Source organism: Bicyclus anynana, chromosome 24 (genome assembly GCF_947172395.1).
Source record: "Bicyclus anynana chromosome 24, ilBicAnyn1.1, whole genome shotgun sequence".
Taxonomy (NCBI): Eukaryota; Metazoa; Arthropoda; class Insecta; order Lepidoptera; family Nymphalidae; genus Bicyclus; species Bicyclus anynana.
The window spans coordinates 854,589-882,430 of record NC_069106.1 but is presented as its reverse complement, the minus strand read 5'-3'; the positions used below and the strand labels follow the sequence as shown (position 1 = coordinate 882,430).

The 27,842-nt window shown below is 38.3% G+C and overlaps 1 protein-coding gene across 2 annotated transcripts in view; it reads left to right on the top strand.

Annotated features, from left to right (window-relative positions):
* LOC112050296 (ABC transporter G family member 23) overlaps window positions 1-27,842 on the top strand; it is a 104,631-nt gene that overhangs the window by 41,389 nt on the left and 35,400 nt on the right. For both annotated transcript variants that reach the window (XM_024088529.2, XM_052889079.1), the window contains 2 exons: window positions 25,354-25,447; window positions 27,350-27,468. In XM_024088529.2, the coding sequence (XP_023944297.1) occupies window positions 25,354-25,447; window positions 27,350-27,468 (213 nt within the window). The remainder of the gene's footprint in view (window positions 1-25,353; window positions 25,448-27,349; window positions 27,469-27,842) is intronic.

The window sequence follows — 27,842 nt, the reverse complement described above, 5'->3', positions numbered from 1 at the left end:
TTTAACCTTGCTGGTTTCGGACCTTATTTACATTAAAATTATTGTGTATATATGTGTGAGTAATTCGGTACATTTCTGTGTGTTCATTGAGTTAGTGGATTCTGGTTTTGTTTCGACTTTCAACATGGCCGCCGAGACGCCATTACGTTTATGATACGTCAACGTATCGTAACTTTATGTTATTTATAGTTACATTCTTATTCTGCTTAATATTGTTTGATTCTGTAAAGATCTTGATTTTGACTTTTATTGAAGAGATTTCGACGACCTCGGACGGCAGTAGACTTACAAGACGGAGGTCCTGGGTTTGATCCTCGGCTGGACCGATTGAGGTTTTCTTAATTGATCCAGGTCTGGCTGGTGGGAGGCTTTGGCCGTGGCTATTTACCACCCTACCGACAGCGATTTAGCGTTCCGGTACGACGTCATGTAGAAACCGAAAGGGGTGTGGATTTCATCCTCCTCCTAACAAGTTAACCCGATTCCATCTTTGATTGCATCATCACTTACCATTAGGTGAGATTGTAGTCAAGTACTAACTTGTAAAGAATAAAAAAAGATCAATATTCAAATGTTTCAGATTATGACCGAAACTGTTGGCTGTGTTCTTAGAGACAAGACTGGCTAACTAAATGGCCAAGAGTTTACGGAAAAATTCTCGGAAGAAAGGAAAGTTTATCCAAACCGAGAGTCGATACCAGCCTGTAGCCAAGTTGCACGTCGAATCTCTTTCTACGATCGTAAACGCTTCGAAAACTAGAAATATCACGAACTCTCGAAAACCGCTTGATGTACAAAGATGAAATTTGTCAGGGAGGTAGTCCATACTTATTAGGTGTCCGCTAAGAACGGATTTCACGGTAGGGCCGGATTAAAGAGGTCAAAGGGCAGATGAAGTCGCGGGAGTCCGCTAGTTGTGTATAAAGGAGGAGTGAGAATAGTTCAGCGGGCAAAATACAAACCAATTACTCTTTGAAGTTATAAAAGTCACACAGCGGGCGATGGAACGAGCTATGTTAGGAGTATCTCTGCGTGATCGAATCAGAGGAGATCCGCAGAAGAATCAAAGTCACTGTCATAGTTCAACGAGTTGCGAAGCTTAAGTGGCAATGGACGGGGCATATAGTTCGAAGAGCCGATGGAGTCCCAAAGTGCTGGAACGGCGACCCCGTACTAGAAAGCGCAGTGTTGGTCGACCCCCCACCAGGTGGATTCACGACATCAAGGGAGTCGCAGGGATTCGCTGGATGCAGGCGGCTCAGTATCGTGATGTTTGGAAGTCCCTACAAAAGGCCTATGTCCTGCAGTGGACGACCATCGGCTGATACGGTGATGATGAATATAAAGTTAACTTAAGAGGAAGGATCACCTTCTCCCTCTTTTAAAATAAATTAAATGAAAATCTGTTCTTTAAAATTTTAACTACAAGGAAAGGGGTATCAATATAACTCGTTCATAACCAGAGCAAAGAGGTCGTCAGAGGTATAACATAAAGCGTAATTTCCCATCCAGTGCCGCGAGTAGTGCAGAACATTGACACAGTTATGTAAGAGAGAACGTGCTCCGTGCTCTGATAGTCCGACATCCGTACGATCAGATAAAACTGAAAGTGTATGAGTATTACAATAAAGGCGCGTGCGGCGTGATGCATCTGCTTAAAGTTGTTGCTAATCGCCTCTCTTTGATAGTCTTAAGAAAAATGTTAAAATTATCGTGTGAATTAGCCGTGATAGCCTTTGGATATGACCTCTGCCTCCTATTCCGGAGTTTGTGTCGAATCCGGTCCGGGGCTTGCACCTCCAACTTTTTAGTTGTGTGCATTTTAAGAAATTAAGTATCACGTGTCTCAAACGGTGAAGGAAAACATCGTGAAGAAACCTGCATACTAGAGAATTTTCTTGATTTTCTGCTTGTGTGAAGTCTGCCAATCCGCATTGGGCCAGGGTGGTGGACTATTGCCCTAACCCTTCTGAGAGGAGACTCGAGCTGAGCAGTGAGCCGAATATGGGTTGATATTGATGAATGATGATGTCATGTGAAATAAGTAATTCAAAGGGGCCAGTAGGCTAAGCTTAAAGCGGCATAATTCATCATAATTTTTAGCTGATAAACGTCCACTGCTGGACATAGGTGTCTTATAGATACAAAACCCAACAGACGTGATTCCCAAACAATGTAATATCTTTTTAAATTTTTAAATATATCCAAAAAGTATTTGTCATATCTTTTCAAATATGACAAATAGTCCCGTTATTCTCCAATGAGGGAGAATAGCAGTGTTAGGAGTGGGAAATAAATGTCAACAGTTCAGCCGACGAGGATAGAACAACGAACTCTCGTAGGGATGATGACAGTTTTTTAAATTGTATATAAATCTATACTAATAGTATACTAATAGTAAAGCAATTTTGTAAAAGGAACAGTTTATCTGCGATCATTACTATCGGAACTACAGGGATTCAAAGGATCAGATTTGCGGCGCTGCCGCGGATCCCTGAAAAACGCCCCGTACAAAATGGCACTAACTAATGACGTCGTAGGTAATGTAATGCTCGTTAGATTTGTATGGGCGTTCAAACAAAATTACTAATATCTTTGTTATTTGTGCGTTTATGTTTATAGTTCATGTATTAAAAAATGTCACATTTAATGTAAGGAAGCTAAAACTGTATGAATTTTCATCTAATTACGTTATAAGATTTTTAATAGATTTTGAAATTTTTTAATCTCATTTATTTTGCAAATATCCAGACAATCTTTGTTTTTTATGTATTCATTAGTTAACATTGATCTTATTTACCCGAATGTATCATAATAATCAATATATTCAAACCTAGTCATCATCCCCATTATGTTGGTCAATGCTTGGTGGGATATTTAGAACCTTTTATAGGGTTCTTCGCGGGCGAAGTCGGCGGCGGAAGCTAGTATTATAATATGTAGGTACATAGATTAGTGGACATAGCCCCGTTGTTTAGCAAGTTAATCGTTTAAAATTAATCCTTCTAACTATTCAAGCATTAATGAAATGTTTGTGACAGTTTTTTTACAACAGATAAATAAATATCAACGTATCGCGGAAGTGTCAATACAGAGAACTCACGCACGTGTCACTTTCGAGGTTATGGTGTAATAGCACAATGCACACACGATCTCTTAATTCACTCACAATTCATAGTTTTTTTTTAAAAAGAATATTTGCCATATCTTTTTTAAATATCGGGGAAGACTCTATTGGGAGTGGGTACGACAATAGACCAACGGGGCGGGGATCGAACCACCACCCCTCGGTGATGAGTCCGACCGCTCTTACCGTTGAGCTATTGAGGGTATTTATAGTGAACATGTACCAGAATATTACTTTTTTTGTTATTTTGTAAGTATATTGTTTTTCTAGGCGACTGGGTGGAAACAGTCATACACTGCATTTTATTCAAATTTTTTATATCGTTTACATTCAACAATCATTAAATTATACTAAGACATTTTTGTTTTTAGATTGCGTTTAATAAAAACCTTGAATTATTCAGAGGTTGGTTTCATGGTTTCATAGGGCAGTTTATTACAAAAATATAATGCTAAAGTTGATTATCTAATTGAATTGTCGAAAATATTTTCGACAGTGTTTTTACCATAGAAAAGACATCAACGCGCGACACATTTTTTTAATCGGGCGTATGTTGGATAGGGATATTTACTTAATATCTGTTAATGTTCTCGTATTTTAAAACGATGTTATAACAACGTGAATTTGCCCGCGTTATATAAAGTTCGTTGACCCCGATGCGAGAGGATCCTGTCATTCACTAGTGACGTCACACGCGTATTCTGCGCCGGGGAAATACCCGGCGAAAGTAAAAATGAACTAAAAATAACAATCTGTTATATACTCGTAATAGTCATCATTAGTTGTTTATACTACAAATGTTACTTACGACATCATCATCATACATATCATCAATTACAACATTCATATCATCAAAATCATCAGTTTTCGCAAATCTCGGAAAACCATGGATTTTTTCAAGATAAAAAGTAGCCTATGTGTCAATCCAAACATCCAAACATACATCCAAACATCCATACAAACTTTCGCGTTTATAATATTAGTAGGATAGGATATACCTCCTCATAAGAAGGCTCAGAGTCACACAGCGGGCGATGGAACGAGCTATGTTAGGAGTATCTCTGCGTGATCGAATCAGAAATGAGGAGATCCGCAGAAGAACCAAAGTCACCGACATAGCTCAACGAGTTGCGAAGCTGAAGTGGCAATGGGCGGGGCACATAGTGCGAAGAGCCGATGGACGTTGGGGTCCCAAAGTGCTGGAATGGCGACCCCGCACTAGTAAGCGCAGTGTTGGCCGACCCCCCACCAGGTGGACTGACGACATCAAGCGAGTCGCAGGGATTCGCTGGATGCAGGCGGCTCAGTATCGTGATGTTTAGAAGTCCCTACAAAAGGCCTATGTCCTGCAGTGGACGTCCATCGGCTGATATGATGAGGATAGGATATACAGACATTAGTTAACATAATAATGATAGTTAAAGAACTAAAAAATTATCACCCTAAGCCAGGGTTAGAGCAACGTGTAAACTCCACATATCCTTTCCATGAGCGATGATTGGCCCTGTAGTGAGTCTATAAAATGATGGTGAGTAGTATGTCCAAGGTTTTAGGGTAAATTGTACCAAGCCTAAGAAATTAAATATCACGTGTCTCGAACATCGTAAGGAAACCTGCATACCAGAGAATTTACTTAATTCTCTGCGTTTGTGAAGTCTTAAAGATTGGCCTAACCCCTCTAATTCTGAGAGGAGACTTGAGCTCAGCAGTGAGTCGAATATGGGTTGATAATGATGAATTGTACCAAAGCGAAAATTAAATGATTATGAAACATGGCTAAAAAAATTCCTTCTATAATTCAGGTTCTGGAGGAAGTTTTCATGGTATGCAGTGCATTTTTTCATTTACATGCACGCCACTGATTCGCGAGAGGTAGCGGCCCTAACAGTCTATGCCGAGGTAGGCTCTGATTGGTGAGCGTAGCGGCCCTAACAGTCTATGCCGAGGTAGGCTCTGATTGGTGAGCGTAGCGGCCCTAACAGTCTATGCCGAGGTAGGCTCTGATTGGTGAGCGTAGCGGCCCTAACAGTCTATGCCGAGGTAGGCTCTGATTGGTGAGCGTAGCGGCCCTAACAGTCTATGCCGAGGTAGGCTCTGATTGGTGAGCGTAGCGGCCCTAACAGTCTATGCCGAGGTAGGCTCTGATTGGTGAGCGTAGCGGCCCTAACAGTCTATGCCGAGGTAGGCTCTGATTGGTGAGCGTAGCGGCCCTAACAGTCTATGCCGAGGTAGGCTCTGATTGGTGAGCGTAGCGGCCCTAACAGTCTATGCCGAGGTAGGCTCTGATTGGTGAGCGTAGCGGCCCTAACAGTCTATGCCGAGGTAGGCTCTGATTGGTGAGCGTAGCGGCCCTAACAGTCTATGCCGAGGTAGGCTCTGATTGGTGAGCGTAGCGGCCCTAACAGTCTATGCCGAGGTAGGCTCTGATTGGTGAGCGTAGCGGCCCTAACAGTCTATGCCGAGGTAGGCTCTGATTGGTGAGCGTAGCGGCCCTAACAGTCTATGCCGAGGTAGGCTCTGATTGGTGAGCGTAGCGGCCCTAACAGTCTATGCCGAGGTAGGCTCTGATTGGTGAGCGTAGCGGCCCTAACAGTCTATGCCGAGGTAGGCTCTGATTGGTGAGCGTAGCGGCCCTAACAGTCTATGCCGAGGTAGGCTCTGATTGGTGAGCGTAGCGGCCCTAACAGTCTATGCCGAGGTAGGCTCTGATTGGTGAGCGTAGCGGCCCTAACAGTCTATGCCGAGGTAGGCTCTGATTGGTGAGCGTAGCGGCCCTAACAGTCTATGCCGAGGTAGGCTCTGATTGGTGAGCGTAGCGGCCCTAACAGTCTATGCCGAGGTAGGCTCTGATTGGTGAGCGTAGCGGCCCTAACAGTCTATGCCGAGGTAGGCTCTGATTGGTGAGCGTAGCGGCCCTAACAGTCTATGCCGAGGTAGGCTCTGATTGGTGAGCGTAGCGGCCCTAACAGTCTATGCCGAGGTAGGCTCTGATTGGTGAGCGTAGCGGCCCTAACAGTCTATGCCGAGGTAGGCTCTGATTGGTGAGCGTAGCGGCCCTAACAGTCTATGCCGAGGTAGGCTCTGATTGGTGAGCGTAGCGGCCCTAACAGTCTATGCCGAGGTAGGCTCTGATTGGTGAGCGTAGCGGCCCTAACAGTCTATGCCGAGGTAGGCTACGTAGGCACGTAACTCTATTGTTGGTTGATAGGTCATCAGGTATGGGAAAATTTAACAATAACTCACTTTTCCCCCCTTTGTTATGACTACCTCGTTACTTGAATGAGAATCTTTACTTGTTTTTATTGAATTACAAGTTCGTGATATTCGTAAGTATGGAACGGTGAAGGAAAACATCGTGAGGAAACCTGCATACCAGAGAATTTTCTTAATTCTCTGTGTGTGTGAAGTCTGCCAATCCGCATTGTGCCAGCGTGGTGGACTATTGGCCTAACCCCTCTCGTTCTGAGAGGAGACTCGAGCTTAGCAGTGAGCCGAATATGGATTGATAATGATGATGATGATTCGTAAGTTTATACATTTATCACATTTTTTTTAAATGGAAACAATGTATTTGATGCGGTGTTTCTATAATACGTAGTTTTACGTTAGTACCGGATAGTTCTTCTTTGCAAAAGCAACTTGCTTCACTTGTTGTGAACTTCAGAGTGTTCCATGTTCTACGGTTAAAACCACATGAAAATTATATTCAACGTATATATATTGAGGATATCATATAAACAGACCGACAAAAATAAATCTGCTTGAATTTTTGCAACCACATTTTTTTGTATGTAACACTTGATTTCTATTCTCTTAACATACCTAAACTAATAAGTACTAGGCAATTACGTACAGCAATTTACTAGATACTAATCTTAAATCTAGATATTAAACTTGCTTTTATAGTTTGTAATTAACCCTTTACATTGTAATAGAATTAAAGGTTGTGTTTGACAGGTTGACAAAATATGTTACATTTATATAATACTAAGAATTCAAATAGAACAAAGTAATGTAATAAAAGTCGAAGGTCGGCAGTTTGGTGCAAACGGTTGAAGCCTTGTGCCTTATACGAGTACATAGGAGGTCGCCTCTTGCAAGGTCCAGTTCGCACATATTTGCATACTAGTTCTAGCGTGCGGAGACGCGTGGAATGCTAATCGCTGGGCAAGTGATGTGTGTTTTCCTGAGCCTTTATGGGGAAAATACCTTAAGCGTCTCTTCTTGAGATGCGTTGTTTATTTATTTATTATAAATAAACAACGCATCGAATCAGTAGATATTTTTATTAAAGTAATATATCACACTTAACACTTATATTATAATTATATTATAATATTATAATTTGTTCCTCATTTACGCTGCGGCTACTGAAGCGATTTGGCTGAATTTTGGAATGCAAATAGATTTTTCTTTGGATTAACATATAGGTTATTTTTCGTCCCGAAAAAATCCATGAATTCCGCGAAATTTGTGAAAAACTGGATTCCACGCGGACGAAGTTGTAGGCGTCCGCTAGTTTTAATAAAATCAAAGTCAAAATTTCAAAAACGTGAATCTTCTTGGAAACTTCTTGGTTCGGTATATCAATATACCGAACCAAGAAGTTTCCAAGAAGATTCACGTTTTTGAAATTTTTGCACATGCCTGAAAAGCACAATTTTACAGAAGTCTATTTTTTTAACTTTTTTAGTAAATTTAAGATTATAATACTAGAAAAAAAATCCATTAGTGCCTACACAAAAGTTTGTTTGGAAGGTAAAGGGGGTTATTGAGCACCATATAGGCTACTTATTTATCTTGGAAAAATCAATGGTTCCCGCGGAATTTTTGAGAAACTGGATGGACTAAGTTACAGGGCCGCTAGTAAAAAATATATTAAGTCGTCGTTACCAACCCATATATGGCTCACTGCTGAGCTCGAGTCTCCTCTCATAATGAGAGGAGTTAGGCCAATAGTCGACCACGCTGGCCCATTGCGGATTGGTAGACTTCACACAGAGAGAATTAAGAAAATTCTCTGATATACAGGTTTCCTCACGATGTTTTTCCTTCACCGTTTGAGAGACGTGATATTTAATTTCTTAAAATGCACACAACTGAAAAGTTGGAGTATTAAGTATGTATATTGATTTAATTATAAATGTAGTGCATACGCATGGGCCGCGCCACAGGGGCGTGTTGTAACGCAAACCTGTGCGCATACTAAGTCGTAACGCAATCGCCCAAGGTTAGAGAAAACGCGCAGCCATCGGAAGATGTTAGAAAGGCTCGCCTAATGAGCACTCTTGATGACCAACCCGCAATATTTTGTATCTCGGTGTCCCACTCAAATAATTAGTCAATGCAACGCTTTTTTTCCTATTTTTTTAAATTATTTACCAGTTAGCCCTTGACTACAATCTCACCTGTTGATGATGCGATCGAAGATGCGGGCTAACTTGTTAGGAGGAGAATGAAGATCCACACCCCTTTCGGTTTCTACACGACATCGTACCGGAACGCTAAATTGCTTGGCGGTAATGTTTTTGCCAAAGCCTCCCACCAGCCAGACATCGACCAATTAAGAAAACCTCAATTGACCCAGCCGGGGATCTAACCCAGGAACTCCGTCTTGTAAATCCACCGCGCATGCCACAGGGGTCGTTAACGTATTTTCGTTTTGCAATCACCTAACATTGTGTTTTTAATGAAATTACATAATTAGTGGCATTAGTATAGTAATGATAGCCACGCTTTTTAATTAAAAACCCTCATTACTGGAATTTAGTTGAAATAATCATGTTAGATGATCGTACAATTAAAATAACACTGCCACTTGATGTAAAATGTTAAGGTCATTTCGTTGAAAAAACTATATCAGATAATACGATGAAAACAATGTAGAGACTCATTATTTGGTACACCGAGATACATAATAACCCTGCTGTTCAAGATTACCTTCTCTATAAGAAAGTAATAATTATATCATTATCACAAGATGTACTATCACTGGATTATCACTGAACATAGTACTCTTATAAGGTCTTTCAAACAACACGGTTTTGTGACACTTGCATCCAGCGGCTTATTGAATTTTTATTTATTATTTACTAGCGGACGCCTGCGACTTCGTCCGCGTGGATTTCAGTTTTTCACAAACCCTGCAGGAACCATGAATTTTTCCGAGATGAAAAGTAGCCCATGTAGTAATCCAGAGAAAAATCTATTTCCATTCCAAATTTCAGCCAAATCACTTTAGTAGCCACTGCACAAAGGATAAACAAACATACACACTTACACACTATCTTTCGCTATTATATATTAGTGTGATTAAATAATACTTTGCACACCACAATATCAAAACAAATAGAAATATTATGAAGAAAGCAGGATAGGAAGGCGATTTCTTTCAGCCCTTCCAGACAACCTTATGATATACCAACAATAGCGAAATAGCAAATCTTCTTATAATTAGTATTGTGTAAGGCTATTCATAAATATTTTAACGATTGATCAATGATCTTTAGCAATCTTAATTAACCAATCAGCGTTTTCTATTCAATAGACATTTTTAGAACTTCTTTTCCAAGGCCTTGCTCGGAGGAATCGGTTTCCGGGTTTTTTTCTTTGCTGTAATCCACTTGGGAGTTCTAGAATGCTTCTAGTAGGAATATGAAAAAAAGTTCGAGTATAGAGTTAGATGTTTAACGATATTTTTACTTGTGAATACGGAATATTTGTGTACATATATATATTTCTTTAATCTCTTAAAAAGTTTATCTACAATATCGTCTATTTTCCTGGCGTTTAAATAGTTTAAAAACTTAAACAACTTGCAAATTACGATTGCAAATCTACAAGTCTGTGCCAAGGACGATCAATGTGGAGTGGATTCTTTCTTAGCTTGGCAACAAGCTTGGCCAATGTTGGCCAATGCAAATTCTGGGAACAACGTTAGCAAACGTTTGTGAATTGTAAGTGGCTTCAATCGTTAATGCCACAACCACACTATACTGATCTCGTTGCTGCGACATTGTCCACTATGGCCGGACACATTGGCACCGCTCCACTACGTCTCTGCCTCCTTTCCTAGCTACCTCCCATGCCACTCGTTTGTATGTGCAGACCCGTTAGGTGGTATAATAGCATGCAAACTTTATGACTTTTCACAACATTGTGTGATAAGCTGCGCATTACAATATTTTAGGTATAAGCGGTAACGTAGAAGGTGGCGGCAGAGCATTACCCCGCTCGCCTCCCTCCCATCCGAAATCGCCTCACGTGTCTTTCACGCAACTTCGCGACAGCCGAAGCTGATTTCCGAGACGTCATAAATATTGCATCCGTCTATAACAAACTTAGCGTTGTGTCCAACGTTGGCCAATGCCTACTCTAGGGACAATATTGGCCAACATTTGTGACGATAAATCTGAAGTGGCTTGTTTATAATAACGACCAAGCTCACGATCACATTTGAGGTCGTCATATAGAGCTCCTGCAGGAGTATTGTTCACATCGCTTAGTGGGACGTAGCCTTAGCCATCTTGTCAACAAGCTTGGCGATATTTGACCAATATTTGTCCCAACAGTTGGCGTATATGAACCCAACAACTTGCAAACGCTTCAACCCGTTGATCTTACGTAAGTTCTGTGGCCCAATGACATAGATATTTTTATGGCTAGGTTCAAGTTTGGTGCGTAAAATTATTTATTACGTGATACGTAATTAGTGTTATTACTTTTTTTTTTGTGTATAACGTAAGTATGGGGAATTTGTGGTTACTTGAACGGAATAATTTTCCTTATTGCTTTTTGAAAAGTCTCAGAGAGTCAGAGTAATCCAAAAAATTAAAAATGGTTTATTACGAACTAGCTCTATTGTGAAATTTTGCTTTTGTGATGTTTGTTATCGATTTTACTGATGAATACTTTTCGTGATCTGTGATACTTGTGATAGCCCAGTGGATATGACCTTCTGGAAGGTGTGGGTTTGAATCCGGTCCGGAAAATGCACCTCCAACTTTTCAGTTGTGTGCATCTTACGAAATTAAATATCACATGTCTCAAACGGTGAAGGGAAACATCATGAGGAAACCTGCATATTTAAGAATTTCCTTAATTCTCTGTGTGTGTAAAGTCTACCAATCTGCATTTTGCCAGCGTGGTGAACTATTGGCCTAACCCCTCTCATTCTGAGAAGAGACTCAAGCTCAGCAGTGAGCCGACTATGGGTTGATAACTAACTTGTCGTTACGGGTACAGATAACATATTCGTAGAATGGGCCTTTTCCAGAAATATGTAATGTTTCGAAACTACTTCCTTTATTATTTATATTTTATCTATTTAAAGATAGATAAACTGAAGTTGGTAAATCTTTTTTTGATTGTTTATTTGCTGTAATAGTATAAAGCGAAGCGCTAGTCTCTAGCGCAAGTCTACATAACAAAAAAAAGAGTAATAAAATGTACGCCTTAATAAAGTAGGTCATCTAATTGAATACCTAATTAACAAAGCTAAATATAATACGATAATTAAACAAGATTGAGACACAGGCCCAAATTAAAATCACAACTTCCACAATGGCTTCCTCTATTATATAACCGTTCAAAAACCGCTTTTATTCTAACCTTCTCAAGGTTCCGAATCGCGTATCAAAATAAACTGGACATAATTACTTGGAAATTCAACTCTGTGGTTATTATGATAAGGTGGTATTTAGTGTGGAGGCTGTGATGCAATAGGTACCATCATTATGTCATGTTACAGCGAATTCGATTCTTGCGCAAGCGAAAAGTGGGTCATGATCTCGAGAAGTATGACCGCTCGGCTTCCGTTTGCTGAGAAAGTAAGTTTTTAGTTTATTGGGCTTTGCAGTTTGCTCGTGGAATTCTTTACTGACTCCCTATAAATTTAGTTTATCTTATCTTATACCAACTTCGGATAACTTATATGTTATAACTTTAGCAAACACTTTTAAAATGAAAAGTTTATAGGAAGGTTTTATTTTAAGAAAACCCGGCGAAAAACTCGACAGTTTATATAAAATACGTGATAGCCTATAGATAGATAGATTGGATATGACCTCTGCCTCCGATTCCGGAGGGTGTGGGTTCAAATCCGGTCCGTGGCATGCACCTCCAACTTTACAGTTGTGTGCATTTTAAGAAATTAAATATTACGTGTCTCAAACGGTGAAGGAAAAACATCGTAAGGAAACCTGCATACCAGAGAATTTTCTTAATTTTATACGAGTATGAAGTCTGCCAATCCGCATTGGGTCAGCATGGTGGACTATTTGCCTAACCGCTCATTCATGGAGGTTTCTCGAACTCTGAACCGTAGGTACAATGTATGTCGTTGGATGAGACATTATATCTTTTGTTCTTGTCCTGCTCTGCTATTCCAATTTTGGTACAAGAATGTATTTGCGGCGCTTGCCTTTGAGACCTTAGGGTCATCAGACACCAAAAATAATTTTAATTGTATGTCCGGCAATATAATACATGCGTCAGGTGATCCAAGAGCTGGCGCTTATTTGGCCAAAAGGATAAGTCTTGACATCTAGAGGGGTCACAGCGCCAGCGTATTGGGTACTTTGCCTCTGAGTGAATAATTGGATGGTGTGTATTTGTTATAATTATTTAATTTATTTAAATTTTATTATTCTCTTTAATCTTTGTAAAAGTAATTCTAAAGAACAAAGTTATATTCTCCTCTTTTCTCTATCATAATGAGACGTTCAATAATATGCATTTGAACTTTTTGTTTTCCGGTAGGTATTTGGTTGCGAATCACTGTATACGAATTTAGGACAAGTAGAATGTACCACAACAACGGAGGTAATATCTCGTTACAGCACAAAAACTAGTTTAATTTTAACATTACTTTCACTGTTACTGCGAGTTTTATTGACGCGGTCGCATTAATATACTCGTTTATGTTAACTATTAGCGGACCCGGTCAAGCTTCGCTTTTCTTTAACTAATGTACGGTCAAGCTTCGCATTGACTAATGATGGCTTCTTCCCTACCCCTACCCTATCTACCCTACCTACTGTGTAACGATTTTTAACTTAATACCTTAAAAACTGCGAAAAGTTCCATATAAAATTTATTTCACTCCCTCTTTTAAATGTTTGGGGGCATAAAAGAAATGACACAAAGGTTTTTGTTAGTCACAAATAGTCTGCATACCAATTGTTTGCTTTCTACCTTGCAAAATAGTGAGATGCTCCACAAAAACTTCCAACCCCATTTTAGGAAAGTATGGTGTCAGAAAAAGACAAAAAGTAGCCTATGTCACTCTCCTTTTAACAATCTCCACTAAAAAAATCACGTCAATTCGTCGCTCCGTTTTCCCGTGAAAGGACAAACAAACACACACTTTCACATTTATAACATTAAATACAATTATGGATTTACGATATTACGCCAACATATTTCGTTTTAGAAGCACAAAATTAGGATGCAATTATTTATTGATTACACTCGTACTACAAAATATTGTTGTAGGATTTTACACTTCTGGCTGGTGGGAGGCTTCGGCCGTGGCTGTTACCACCCTACCGGCAAAGACGTACCGCCAAGCGATTTAGCGTTCCGGTACGATGTCGTGTAGAAACCGAAAGTGGTGTGGATTTTCATCCTCCTAACAAGTTTCCCCCGCTTCCATCTTAGACTGCATCACTTATCATCAGGTGAGACTGTAGTCAAGGGCTAACTTGTAAAGAATAAAAAAAGGATACTACTATACTACAAACAAGAAAGGTCTTATCTCTTAAATTAAGTGCGTTCAATCTCATCATTTTTATCCCAACTATAGTTTCAATCAACAGCCTGTATTCGTCCACTGCTGGACATAGGCCTTTCCTAGAGCGCACCACATACGATGCACATCTCGTCCAGCCACTTACCACTACCTTCTTAATGTCGTCGGACCATCTAGCTGGAGGGCGTCCTACACTGCGTTTGCTAGTACGCGGTCTCCACTCCAGAACACGTCTGCCCCAGCGGCCATCTAATCAACGACAGATATGGCCCGCCACTGCCACTTCAGTTTGCCAATCCTTTGGGCTACATCAATTATGTTCTCCTACGGATTTCCTCGTTCCGGATTTTATCCTTCAGAGAGACTCCTAATATAACCCTCTCCATAGCTCGCTGAGTGACTTTAAATTTGTGGATAAGGCCAATTGTCAGTGTCCACGTTTCCATACGTCATTACAGGCAAGTATAGTTTACACTTAATAATTAATCACGAGGTTTGACTGAAACTTATTTAGCTTACTACCAAATGTAGTGTTGCCTCTAGAAATTGCAACACTGTAGAATGATTCAGCACACTGCAAACCGGAAACTGTACATAATGAGCAACGGCTAAGAGTTACAGCTTATTGCTTCACGCAAAAAGTGTTAATTGCACGGTTCAAATATCAACCACATGTTACTGTATGTAATGTGAATAATCTACAATACAGGCTGTTTCGTAATTAATGAAAAAAACACAATTGGAAGATACACCACCTAATTTTTTTAAAACTATTCACATCACCTAATTATCTAAAACTATTCACATCACCTAATTATCTAAAACTATTCACATCACCTAATTATCTAAATCTATTCACATCACCTAATTATCTAAAACTATACACATCACCTAATTATCTAAAACTATTCAAATTAGTTTTAGATAATTAGGTGGTGTATCATTTGCGTTTTATCCATTAATTACGGGACACCCTGTATATCGGGATTATCGGAGTTCTGTTACTCTTGATTTTACATTGCCGGAGTTATGGAGTTTGGACAGTAGCTTTGAAAGGTAGCAGGTATTAATGGCCTCAACTGTCTATAAGTTATTTTTTTATCATCAATACCTACCAATATTCGGCTCACTGTTGAGCACGAGTTTCTTTTCAGAATGGTGGGTTAGTATAGTCCACCACACTGGCCCAATACGGATTGGCAGACTTCACACACGAAGAGAATTAAGGAAAGACAGGTTTCTTATAAGTAAATTCTACTTTCGTGAATTTTTTCACGTATCCATAGACAATAGTTTACTTGGTTGAGGTACACTTGACTCTAACAAAAATTATCTCTCAAAACTTTAATATTATACAAACGGATCCGTAAATCGAAAAATGGTTTTATCAGGCCCACTTTTTTTAAAAGACCTATGTAACGTAATCCCACACTATGAGATAAATCTCCATTTTATATGTATATTCCCAAAGAATATTTTTAATGATTTTATTTTACCCGACTACGGCGAAGCCAAAAGGAATGGTAATGATTTTGGCAGTCTATTTGATGTTCATACTCATGCTTAATCAATAGAAATAGTCCGCGGACAGACAGACAGACAGACGGACATGGCGAAACTATAAGGCTTCCTTGTGGATTACGGAACCCTAAAACTTTCTTTCTTCTTGGATGGTTAAGGGTTAGATAATCATCAAATGTTATTATTATTGTTATTATATATATGTAGTATATACAGTATTATCGTTCAAAGTCACCACGGTTCTTTCATAGTTATTCTTACCTATGTTGAGGAATGAAGGTTGTCTAGCTAGCGCAGACTTTCAATCTATATAATACACAATTTCAGTTTGGTGTGATTCATTATTGTATCAAGTTACATCACGTAAATTGTAATTATTATCATTTGTTCATCTAAAGAATCTCAACTGAACGTGACATTTGCAGGGATTGTGACATAACTGAAAATGATGTGTGTGTCGGCACGGATCTTGAATACCCACTAGCTATTGGATAGAAGCAGGCGTTACTTTGCGGAAGTTCATCGTGATTATATAATGACTTATTTATTTTGCTATCATCCGCGAAAATTCGGCGAACCCATGCGACAACGTCACCCAGGTCCGGCAAAATACTCTCTACGTACGTACGAAACGTACGTATGGGTGACGTTGTCGCATGGGTTCGCCGAATTTTCGCGGATGATAGCAAAATAAATAAATCATTATATACCCACTAGCTTTCGCACTCTTTACAAACCGAAGTTTGATTCTTAGCTCAAATAAACTAAGGAATTTATTCAATACTCTATACTAATATATAAAGCTGAAGAGTTTGTTTGATTGGACGCGCTAATCTCAGGAATTACTCGTCCGATTTAAAAAATTCTTTCAGTGTTAGATAGCCCATTTATCGAGGAAGGCTATAGGATATATATTATCCCCGTTTTCCTACGGGAACGGGAACCACGCGGGTAAAACCACGCGGCGTCAGCTAGTTAATACATATAAATGAAATGAAATAAAGCCTTGATAGTCCAGTGGATATATCCTCTGCCTACGATTCGGAGGGCGTAGGTTCTTTATTTATTTATATAACGCACGCCAACAATACACATATTAAACGTTAAAACATAAGATAACACATATTAAAGAGTTCTGATATGCATATAAACAATAGGCGCACATAACATTTATATAATTACTAGCGGACGCCCGCGACTTCGTCCGCGTGAAAGTCGTTGTAAACTTTCAACTACCCCTACCCTACCTCTACCCTACCCTACCCCTGCCCTACCCCTACCCTACCCCTACCCTACCCTACCCCTACCCTACCTCTACCCTACCCCTACCCTACCCTACCCTACCCCTACCCCTACCCTACTCATTAAGGCTGCACTTCTTTATTTATTCCCCCCCCGCGAGTCGCGTCGAGCGCGGCAACAAAAATAATCCATATAGCATGAATTAGTATGCACGCGCGATGGCTTAGCGTATTTCTTGTATAACTTTGGTGTTTCTTTACCGATTTTTATGATTCTTTTTTTATTGAATAGGTAATAATGTTACCTTTTTAGTTGGGTGATGAGTGTTATAAACAAATAAGAGTAGACAAATTTAATTAGAAAGCTCCGAACTGCTATGCTATCGGGAGTTACACGTGCTATTGTGAGTCAACCATAAAAGATAGACATATATATGCTGTTGTGTTTTTATAGATAATTTTAAGGAAAACATTTCCGTCAAACATGATTTCTATGTAGCTTTAACCATTAAGGCTGTACACGCGACGGAAGCTTAAAAAATTGAGTAACTTCTCCCGTTTTCTCAACATTTCTCTTCACTGCTCTGCTGTTATTGATTGTAGCGTAATATAAAGTATACTATAACCTGCCCAGGAGTATGAAGAATAATTGTACCAAGTTTCGTTAAAATCCGTCCAGTAGTTTTTGTTTCTATAAAGAACATACAGACAGACAGACAGACAGACAGACAGACAGACAGACAGACAGACAAAAATTTTACTGATTGCATTTTTGGCATCAGTATCGATGACTAATCACCCCCTGATAGTTATTTTGGAAATATATTTCATGCACAAAATTGACCTCTACAGATTTATTATAAGTATAGATATGTCAACACTTAACTAATTATAATATGTCAAATTTATAGGAAGAATTAAATGTCAAAATTAATTATTACCTAATTTAAAATTATTAAAATAGTATACAATTTTAAAACAATAGCATAAAGAAGAAAACTTAACTTAATTAAATACAATTTTTAAATTAATTTACTAGGTAGGTAGATTATACAAAACAAAAAGAATAAATATTAAGAAAAAACATTAACATTAAACTAAATCTTACTAATAATAGAGACAATTTAATTATTATGGAGTTTAAAATGGTCATGCAACTTGTTTTTAAAGACATAGAAGGAATTGTGAAAGATGTCGATATCCGGTATAGTTTTAGAAACTTCGTTATACTTGGCACATATTCGTCTAATGGGGGCCGAAAGGTTCGAATCTGGTCCGGGGCATGCACCTCCAACTTTGCATTTTAAGAAATTAAATATCACGTGTCTCAAACGGTGAAGTAAAAACATCGTGAGGGGAACCTTCATACCTGAGTATTTTCTCAATTCACTGTGTGTGTGAAGTCTGCCAATCCGCATTGGGCCAGCGTGGTGGACTATTGGCCTAACCCCTCTCATTATGAAAGGAGACTCGAGCTCAGCAGTGAGCCGAATATGGGTTGATAAGGAAGAAAGGAGGTTATTTAGCAACATATAGGCTCCTTTTTAACCCGAAAATATCCATGGTTCCCGCGGGATTTGTGAAACTGAATTCCACGCGGACGAAGTATTGGGTGTCTTCTTGTATTTGAAATATGAAGGATTGGCTCATTTTTTGCGCAAAGAATGAGTCTGTCCAAAACAGAAATGCAGCCAGTATTCTTGTATAGTTAATAGGATACGTTAGCTAAATTTTCTTTTTCTTTTTGTATTCTTTTCAATAAATAAATATAAAACTTAAAAATACTAAATCAATTAGTAGCAGAGTAGATACAATGATCTTGAAATATAATTACTTTTGAACAAATATGTTATTTTCAAACACGACCTTTGAATACAGCGAAGCCTTCAAAACGTTTAATAATATATTATTTTACATTAGCTATGTATTATGTACATTACTTTATTCAAGTTTACTATTTACATTTTAGTTAATAGAATATATTTAGCTTATTTGCATAACCGATCAACATACAAATAATTATATTTTTTAGGGTACCTTACCTCGAAATCTTAAAATTTAAATCTAGTTTCATCATCATCATCATAATCAGCCGATGGACGTCCACTGCTGAGCATAGGCCTCTTCCATGGACCTCCAAGCTCAACGGTCTCGAGCCGCCTGCATCCAGCGGCTCCCTGCAACCCACCTCACTAACCACCAACTCCACCTAGTGGGGAATCGACCAACAGTGTGCTTAACGGTGCGGGGTCGCCATTCCAGCACCTTGGGACCCCAACGTCCATCGGCTAACCGAACTAAATCAAGTTTGGTTTACGCAATTTTGCACAAAACGGGTCAGTTTGCGAACGGTGTCCTTTTAAGAATTATTCACTTATCTGCGATAATATCTATTGATGAAAGACAAAAGACGAAAGAGACAGCGTCGACCAATAGCCTCAATAGCTCAAAGGTAAAGCGGTCGTACTTATCACCGAGAGGTTGTGGTTCGATTCCCGGCCCGTTGGACTATTGGCGTACCCACTTTTCAGACTATTTGGAGGGGAATGAGAAAAATTGGTTATCATTTAAAAAAAAATGACAAATATTCTTTTACAAAAGAAAATAGCGGCGTAATTGCGAATATCGCTTGCTCGCGAGTGATATTTTCGATTTCTAAACTATTGGTTGACAATAAGCCTCTCACGCGCGAAACTCGTGATATCCTAGTATCCTAGGCTCACTGATGTCCATAAGATAATAATTTTCTCATTGAAGCGTTCATGCGAGCTACGGACGAACGTGCCAATGCAATGGCGTATTGTGAATGCAGTCTGCATACAATGAATACTCTGAGTCAACGGTCAGGCATGTCTGTTTGCATTTCTATTGTTTGCCTTCACTCATCTCTCAAACTCTTGAATTTATCAATTACTAGCAGACGCCCGCGACATCGTCCGCGTGGAATTCTGTTTTTTACAAATCCTGCGGGAACCATGGACTTTGCAATGACATAAAGTGAGGGGGGGGGTCCCAATTGCTCCAAAAAAATTGGCAGACTTCACACACGTATAAAGTTGACAAAATTTTCAGGTATGCAGGTTTCCTTATTTAATTTCTTAAGTTTAAAATGCACTTAGCTGAAAAGTTGGAGGACCGGACCCAGACCGGATTCGAACCCACAACCTCCAGAATCGGAGGTAGAGGTCATCCACGGACTATCACGACTTATTTGAAATTGGGACAATTTAACTGAAGAAAAAAAATATCAGTACCTCATAGCCCAACTCAAAACTCGAACCTAGGCCCTCCTGATCCAGAAGCCATAAGCTAACCACTGGACCAACATGATCATTATTTAATACAACAAAAAATAGTATGCATGCATACGTCAATCATGCAAAAACTCAGTACAAAATGTACAGGAAAATATTCATACACAATAGATAACTCTGACCCCTCACCTCGAGCCGCGCAACACTATAACCTTTCCATTCGGCGTTACGTAATACAGCTTCCTATATAATACAACTAGCTGACGCCGCGCGGTTCCACCCGCGTGGTTCCCGTTCATGTAGGAATACGGATAATATAGCCTTCCTCGATAAATGGGCTATCTAATACTGAAAGAATTTATCAAATCGGACCCTGAATTCCTGAGATTAGCGCATTTAAACAAAAACACTCTTCAGCTTTATAATATTACTATAGATACAATTATTAAGACTTTCCTATTTCAAACAAATTATTTTTAAACGAAGTATTAAAGAGACGATATTTTGTGTGTATAAAAATAAACTATTCTTTTTGTTTCATATCAATGAATGAAAAATGCGCATTTTTTGCTTATTACATTCAGTGATTCAGAGCTGGGCAAAATGCATGCTGTATATAGCATGCATTTATATTGAAAATACATTCTCACGTATGTATTTAAAATATAAAATACTGAATATATATTTTCATATTTAATACATATTACAAAATGCTGTCAGACAACAATCGGCCATTTTTCTGCTTACGTGTACGAAACAAATATGATATAAGTCGTTGGTTTTGTACCACGATAAATGTATTTTTGGAATCAATTTTGAATCCATGTGTAGTTATTTAAATTACTAAATATATACAAAATACACACCAGAGCTAATTACAAATTATATTTTTAGGAAGTTATTGAAATAAAAATACGTAGGTATTTGTATTTCTGCCCAACCCTGATTAGGTTGAATATAATTTGATAATACCTATTAATTCACGATATACATATAGTAGGTTGTAATACCACTGGTCAAACATCTATTTATAGTTGGTAGTCGAGTTCACGCGACCAGTTTCGCTGAAGTTAATGTATGAGACCAGATAACTATTACAGGTACATATTTATAGATCTTGAGCATAAAGACTTCACTTAACGACTTTAGAGGAATTATGTAGCGTTATATGCAATAATATTTTATACTGTATACGTATATATGGAGCCGTGATAGCCCAGTGGATATGACCTCTGCCTCCGATTCCGGAGGGTGTGGGTTCGAATTCGGCCAGGGGCATGCACTTCCAACTTTTCAGTTGTATGCATTTTAAGAAATTAAATATCACGTGTCTCAAACGGTAAAGGAAAACATCGCGAGGAAACCTGCATACCAGTGAATTATCTTAATTCTCTGCGTGTGTGAAGTCTGCCAATCCGCATTGGGCCAGCGTGGTGGACTATTGGCCTAACACTTCTCATTCTGAGAGGAGACTCGATCTCAGCAGTGAGCCGAATATGGGTTGATGACGACATAACTAAAATACGACCAAAAAACATCAAAAAGGTTGTAACCAAGTTATTTATTTAACTAGGTGTGTTAGTACGGATCTTGGATAGTATCTTGGATAAAATATATAAAAAAATGTATATATTTTTTTTTTATTCGTCTTCTTTACAACCAAACTTTTTTTGGGCTATTTTTAACCAACGACGTAAAAAATGTGACGTGTGTCTGTATGTTTTCTATTTATATTATCAGTAATGCATGACTAGAAGGACGATTTAAAATTTAGTCTTTTTACTCAAAACAAATCAACAATCAATAAAAAAAAAATTGTAACAAGTAATAACGATTATATAATTTAATGTTAAAACAGATTAACACCTTGACAGGTGCCTGTTTGTGGTTGACGCCTGCCCACAAAAAGGAAGCGTGGCGGGCGTCCTTGTGGTAACATTCCATAATGTTTCTACACACGTAACTACATTATCATAGTTTCTTGTTTTGGGAATTCCAAACTCCGTAATCTACTTTACAAACAATTAATCTAATTTACAAACTCTGTAATCTACTTTAAATACTCTGTAATATACGGCCTCCGTGGCGCAGTGGTGTGCGCGATGGATTTACTGGACGGAGGTCCTGGGTTCGATTCCCAGCTGGGCAGATTGAGATTTTCTTAATTGGTCCAGGTCTGGTTGGTGGGAGGCTTCGGCCGTGGCTAGTTATCACCCTACCGACAAAAACGTACCGCCAAGCGATTTAGCGTTCCGGTACGATGTTGTGTAGAAACCGAAAGGGGTGTGGATTTTCATCCTCCTAACAAGTTAGTCCGCTTCCATCTTAGACTGCATCATCACTTACCATCAGGTGAGATTGTAGTCAATGGCTAAATTGTAAAGAATAAAAAAAACAAAAAAAAACAAAGAACACTTTAATCTACTTTACAAACAATTAATCTATTTTACAAACTCTGTAATCTACTTTAAATAGATTCAAAAGAATCAATAGAGCCAAAGTAACTCCAAAGCCGGTTAAGAACAGAGGGGTCGTAGGTTCAATCTCATGCTCGGACTATTGTCGTATCCACATCTAATAACAGTATTTAAGATAGTATATAGGTAGTAGTATTTAAGATAGTATGTCTTCGATTCGGAGGGCGTAGGTTCGAATCCAGTCCGGGGCATGCAGCTCCATAACTTTTCAGTTGTGTGAATTTTAAGAAATTAAATATCACGTGTCTCAAACAGTGTCTCATTCTCTAAGTGTGTGAAGTCTGCCAATTGGGCCAGCGTGGTGGATTATTGGCTTTACCTTTCTCATTCTTAGAGGAGACTCGTGCTCAATAGTGAGCCTAAAATGGTTGCTAATGATGATGATACTTAGTAGTGCAACTCGCACCGTGGATGAAATTTTGAATATTGTGTTAAAAAAATCTTTCGAGTAGGTTGCTTAAAAAGTTCCCGGCCAAACTATCGATAGGACGTTTCTGAGCTGTAAACTGAGCTTACTTAAAATAAATAAAAGATGTACTTAAAATTACGAATCTTGTATTCTTACTTGGTTTTGTTTTTTTTTAAATTGCTGAATGCTAATAGTTATAATAAAGCATGTTGTCTACATTATACCTTTAGTATTATAGATCGTGTCAATTTAAGACTATGTATTAATTTTAATCTGTAAGTGTCATAATAAAAAAATATGAATTTCATACTTTGGAGCATATACGCTATTTATAAAAACGACTTTAAAAATAGCTAAAACACGCGAAATTGTAACGGTTCTGAGCAATATATCAAATCACCTTGTTTGTACTATACTTACAATCCAACCTGACCATTGCCCGCAAAAAACATTGCCTTCGGAAGGCAAAATCGTGTAACTAAGTTCATTGACCTGACCAATTGCTGACGTCAGTGTTTTTTTACCTTGTGTTAATACCGTTAACGAGTTTGTATCATAACAATATATGGTCATTTTGTTTTTGATCCCAATCAAAATAATTAAGCTCCAATTTCATCAAATTGTTCTAAATGTACGTATGAAATTTTATGGCTAAAAGAATTTTGATGATTCAAAAGGTGATTGCAATAAAGTCTGGAAAGTTTCCGATTTTTGTAAACTGATTTAATTTAAAATTCTTAAGACATCAGCATATAATATGTATATGTATATAATATAAGCTATTATATTATATACATTGACATAATATGTGGGTATAATGCATTGCACATATTATTGGATTTTTTTTGTTTTTAATTTCAATCAAAATAATTAAGCTCAAATATCATCAAATTGTTCTAAATTAGTATGAATTTTAATAGCTAAAAGAATTTTGATGATTTAAAAAGGTGATTGCAATAAAGTCTGGAAAGTTTCCGATTTTTGTAAACTGATTTAATTTAAAATTCTTTAGAAATAATCTATATTTACATTTAATAAAATGTGGATATAATGTATTGCTCATATTATTAGAATTGGGTTTTAGATTTGCGAATAAAATAGTGTTCCAATACATACAAAGATATATACGTCGAATTGATAATCTTCTCTCCATTTTCGTCGGCTGACAAGTAAATAGAACGAACATTTTGAATAGAATCAATGCAACACAGTGACGTAGCGTACCTTGCAGGGGCCGTATATCATTAGTTGGGGGGCTCAAATAAAGGGTAAAGATTTTTCGCAAAAGAAACAAAAATGTAATGACAGTTACTTAACCTATTAAGTAGAATATTTCCAACATGTACGGTGTAAATTGACGTATTCTTACCCGGGAAGAAAACGATTATTTTTTACTTTTGTCATTTCTGATGTGAAAACTGCAGTTTCTTTGGTTTTTTTTCTCCGGGAAGAACCATATTAAAACGTTCGCTGCGATACGAGGTCAATGGACCTTGTACGTCTAGCGTGTTAAAGAGTTACGAGGTCGATGGACCTCGTACCACACCAGAGGAAAGTTCAGAAAAATCAGTGCCACAGCGAAAGTATTAAGTGAGATTGTAGAGAACCTGCATTTTACTATTTGCTATCACACGTAAGGGGCCTCTGCAGTCCGGGGGCCCCATATCATTGATACGGCTGATACAGCTGAAGCTACGCCCCTGATTCAAATGCGTCCAAACAAATGCGTTATACAATTCATTCCTTTACTAACTTAATAGGTCAACCGTTTACGAATCTATGACGACCATATTTATTCAATAATTATAATCGATATCAATCTAACACCTACGTCATATCGATTATCGATCACTGACGAAACGGCAATACGTAATGTAGTTGACCAAGGTTGTGTTAAAGTGGGATGGGTATAGTTTTACATGTTTCGTCGCGTAAATTTGTAATGGCGATTGTTTCGCCATGCTGACCGTGAGGCATATGTCAAAACCCGAATGCATTGACTGAATAAAAGATGCGCTTGCGTCTATGCGGTTTGAATTTAAACAAAAAACTGTCATACAATGGCGGAGAAATGTTAAAAAGTTACTTCTCAAGTTGTTTTAGCCTCTAATTTACTTTGACGCTTTTAAACGAATTAAATACATTTATTAAAGTCAGATTCAAGCTCGGAGATAAAAGTCAAGGGACAAACATATACAATTACAATTGCTTCGTTTTTTGTCTCTCTCTCTCATGTTACATCGCCCACCTGTCAGAAACGAAATCCCTGAGCGGCCGGACTTTAGTCGCATAGATTATAGCTTCTTCAAACAATATTTGTTACTAAGTATTTCAGTTTTTATTATTATGGAGACTGAACGACGTGACCCTCGTCGTTGTTTCCGTGAGAATAAGGGATAAAATATAACCTATGACACTCATAAATAACGTGGCTTTTTGTGCTAAGAGAATTTAAAAAATCGGTTCAGTGGATACAGAGATAATCCCATGAACACCACAAACTGAACCTCTTTATAATATTAGTATAGATTGAGTCTATGGAAGAAAATAACGTTATTTTTCTTTTGCAAACAGAGAAACCTCGCCTTCATCGCCGGCGGGCGATGAGAAGGAGTCCAAGATGAGTCAGATACAGTTCTCCATGCCGCTCGACATCAATAACAGCACTGTGAGTACATCATCATCATACCTCGGGATCATTTCAAAAATCATGTCAGTGATCAGTTATTTATCTTTGTGGCAATCCTTCGTAAAACAAGGATCAAACTTAAAGGGTCTCTAACGAAGGGATGTTACGATTTTTTTTAATTTTTAATCTGTACAAGTTAGCCCTTGACTATGATGATGCATCCTTAGATGCAAGCGGGCTAACTTGTTAGGAGGAGGATGAAAATCCACACCCCTTTCGGTTTCTACTCGACATCGCTAAATCGCTTGGCGGTACGTTTTTGTCGGTAGGGTGGTAATTAGCCACGACCTAAGCCTCCCACCAGCCAGACTTGGAGCAATAAGGAAAACCTCAATCGGCGCAGCCGGGGATCGAACCCAGGACCTCCGTCTTGTAAATTTACCGCGCATATCACTGCGCCACGGTTCTGACGACGGGGTACATGATTCCCTGTAAAAAATATTAAAAAACAATTCGATAATTTAAAGTCTAGACCTTGATACCTGCTACCCTCAAAAGTTGGGAAAGACTGTATTAGGAGTCAGTACGACAATAGACCAAGGGAGCGGGGATCGAACCACCACCCCTCGGTGATGAGTCTGACCGCTTTACCGATGAGCTATTGAGGCTCTATAGCATTCTCTTATTTCACTAACTATAGAGTTAGTTAGTGATATGCGTTAGTATTCAGTTAAGCCATAATATAACTTAGAATTTAAAAATTTGATATGTGGCATATACTTAAAAATAAAGATCTTTTTTTCTTGGGTCCGATTTTGATATTTTTTTTATTGGTATGAGCATACTTCAAGTCTGTAATTCTAACTATAGAGTTACGTGCTCTGTCGCACTAAAGAGGTCATTACCAAATAGGTTAATCGTCCACAAGATCGCGTCTAATGTTATCAGGATAATTACAAGTTTTACTATGAGGAAAACATTTTGATTCGTAGCTTCCTGTAGTGATTCTGAGTATATTTAATTTGTTTCATTACCTTTTGCATCTTAACTGTCTATTGTGCGTTTGAATACATTTGGATGGCAGTTTATTTCCTATTGTTTTTGTATTACACGCCATGGTCTATTTGGGTAGACTTTAAATCAAAGTATATGTGGTTTTCAAGACCTTAAAGTAATTCAAATTCTGACAGAGTGTCTCATCATTACCAGCCTAATTTACCGGTGTAGCCTCCCATTTAAGGGATAGTATAATAAAACTTGATGACTTAAGAAATATGCTCCATCATTTTCAACCGTAAGGGGTGTCGATTTTATCCTACTCCTAACAAGTTAGCCAGCTTTCATCTTAGATTGCATCATCACTTACCATAAGGTGAGATTGTAGTCAAGGGCTAACTTGTATAGAATAAAAAAGAAGCCCATTTTAACGGCCTATGTTAAGTTAACATACTATTACCAGCATACTTTAAACGGCCTGCTACAAGGCCCGGCCTCCCTCCTTATTTATACAAGAGGCGATATAAAGCTTAGTTAAAAGATATCCCTTACAGTAATAGCTAGTTAAAGACTAAGACTAAGTTATTGGACTTTATCTTAGTATATTAATAATAATATAATAAAAGTTTAAGTGCGACCCCGCACCAGAAAGCGCAGCGCAGTGTTGGTAGACCCCCACCAGGTAGACTGACGACATCAAGCGAGTCGCAGATTCGCTGGATGCAGGTAGCTCAGTATCAGGATGTTTGGAAGTCCCTACAAAAGGCCTATGTCCTGCAGTGGACGTCCATCGGCTGATATGATGATGATGATGATGATGATAAGTTTAGGTTAAAGATAAATTACAAGTCACATAAGGAGGCTGTATCGTAATTTATGAAGTACTAAAGTGGTAGTTTATAACAGAGAATAAAAATATTTGAAGTAAATTTGTGTTTTTCTCAGGTTTGGCAAAAAAGACAGCAGGCAGTCTGCGTACAGCACGCCTTCAAACACTACGGCTCCAACAAGCGGCCCAACCATGTGCTCAGCAACCTCAACATGTCCGTCAAGAAGGGCACCATGTGAGTACTCGACAACATGCTTATCATCCAAGGCCGTCGCCAGGGAGGAATCAGGGAGAAACTTCTGCTTATTCTAAGGAGCCTGCCACACTCTGGACGAGTGGCGTATGAGGCTACTTCCTTAGACTCATTATAGAAGGAACAGTAAAAAATAATAAAAAGAAACAAAAAATAAAAAAATATAAAAATATAAAAAAATAAAAGAAAAAATAAAAATAAAGGAACAGTATCACACCTAAATTCACGAATAAAATTGTCTGTCATTTTCTGAGGAAAAGGAGCTTAGTTTTGATACGAGTATCTTATACTAAACTAGATATTTTGGCCCGTTTTTTACATCATTCAACTACATAAAGGTATTTTAACGAGCTCTT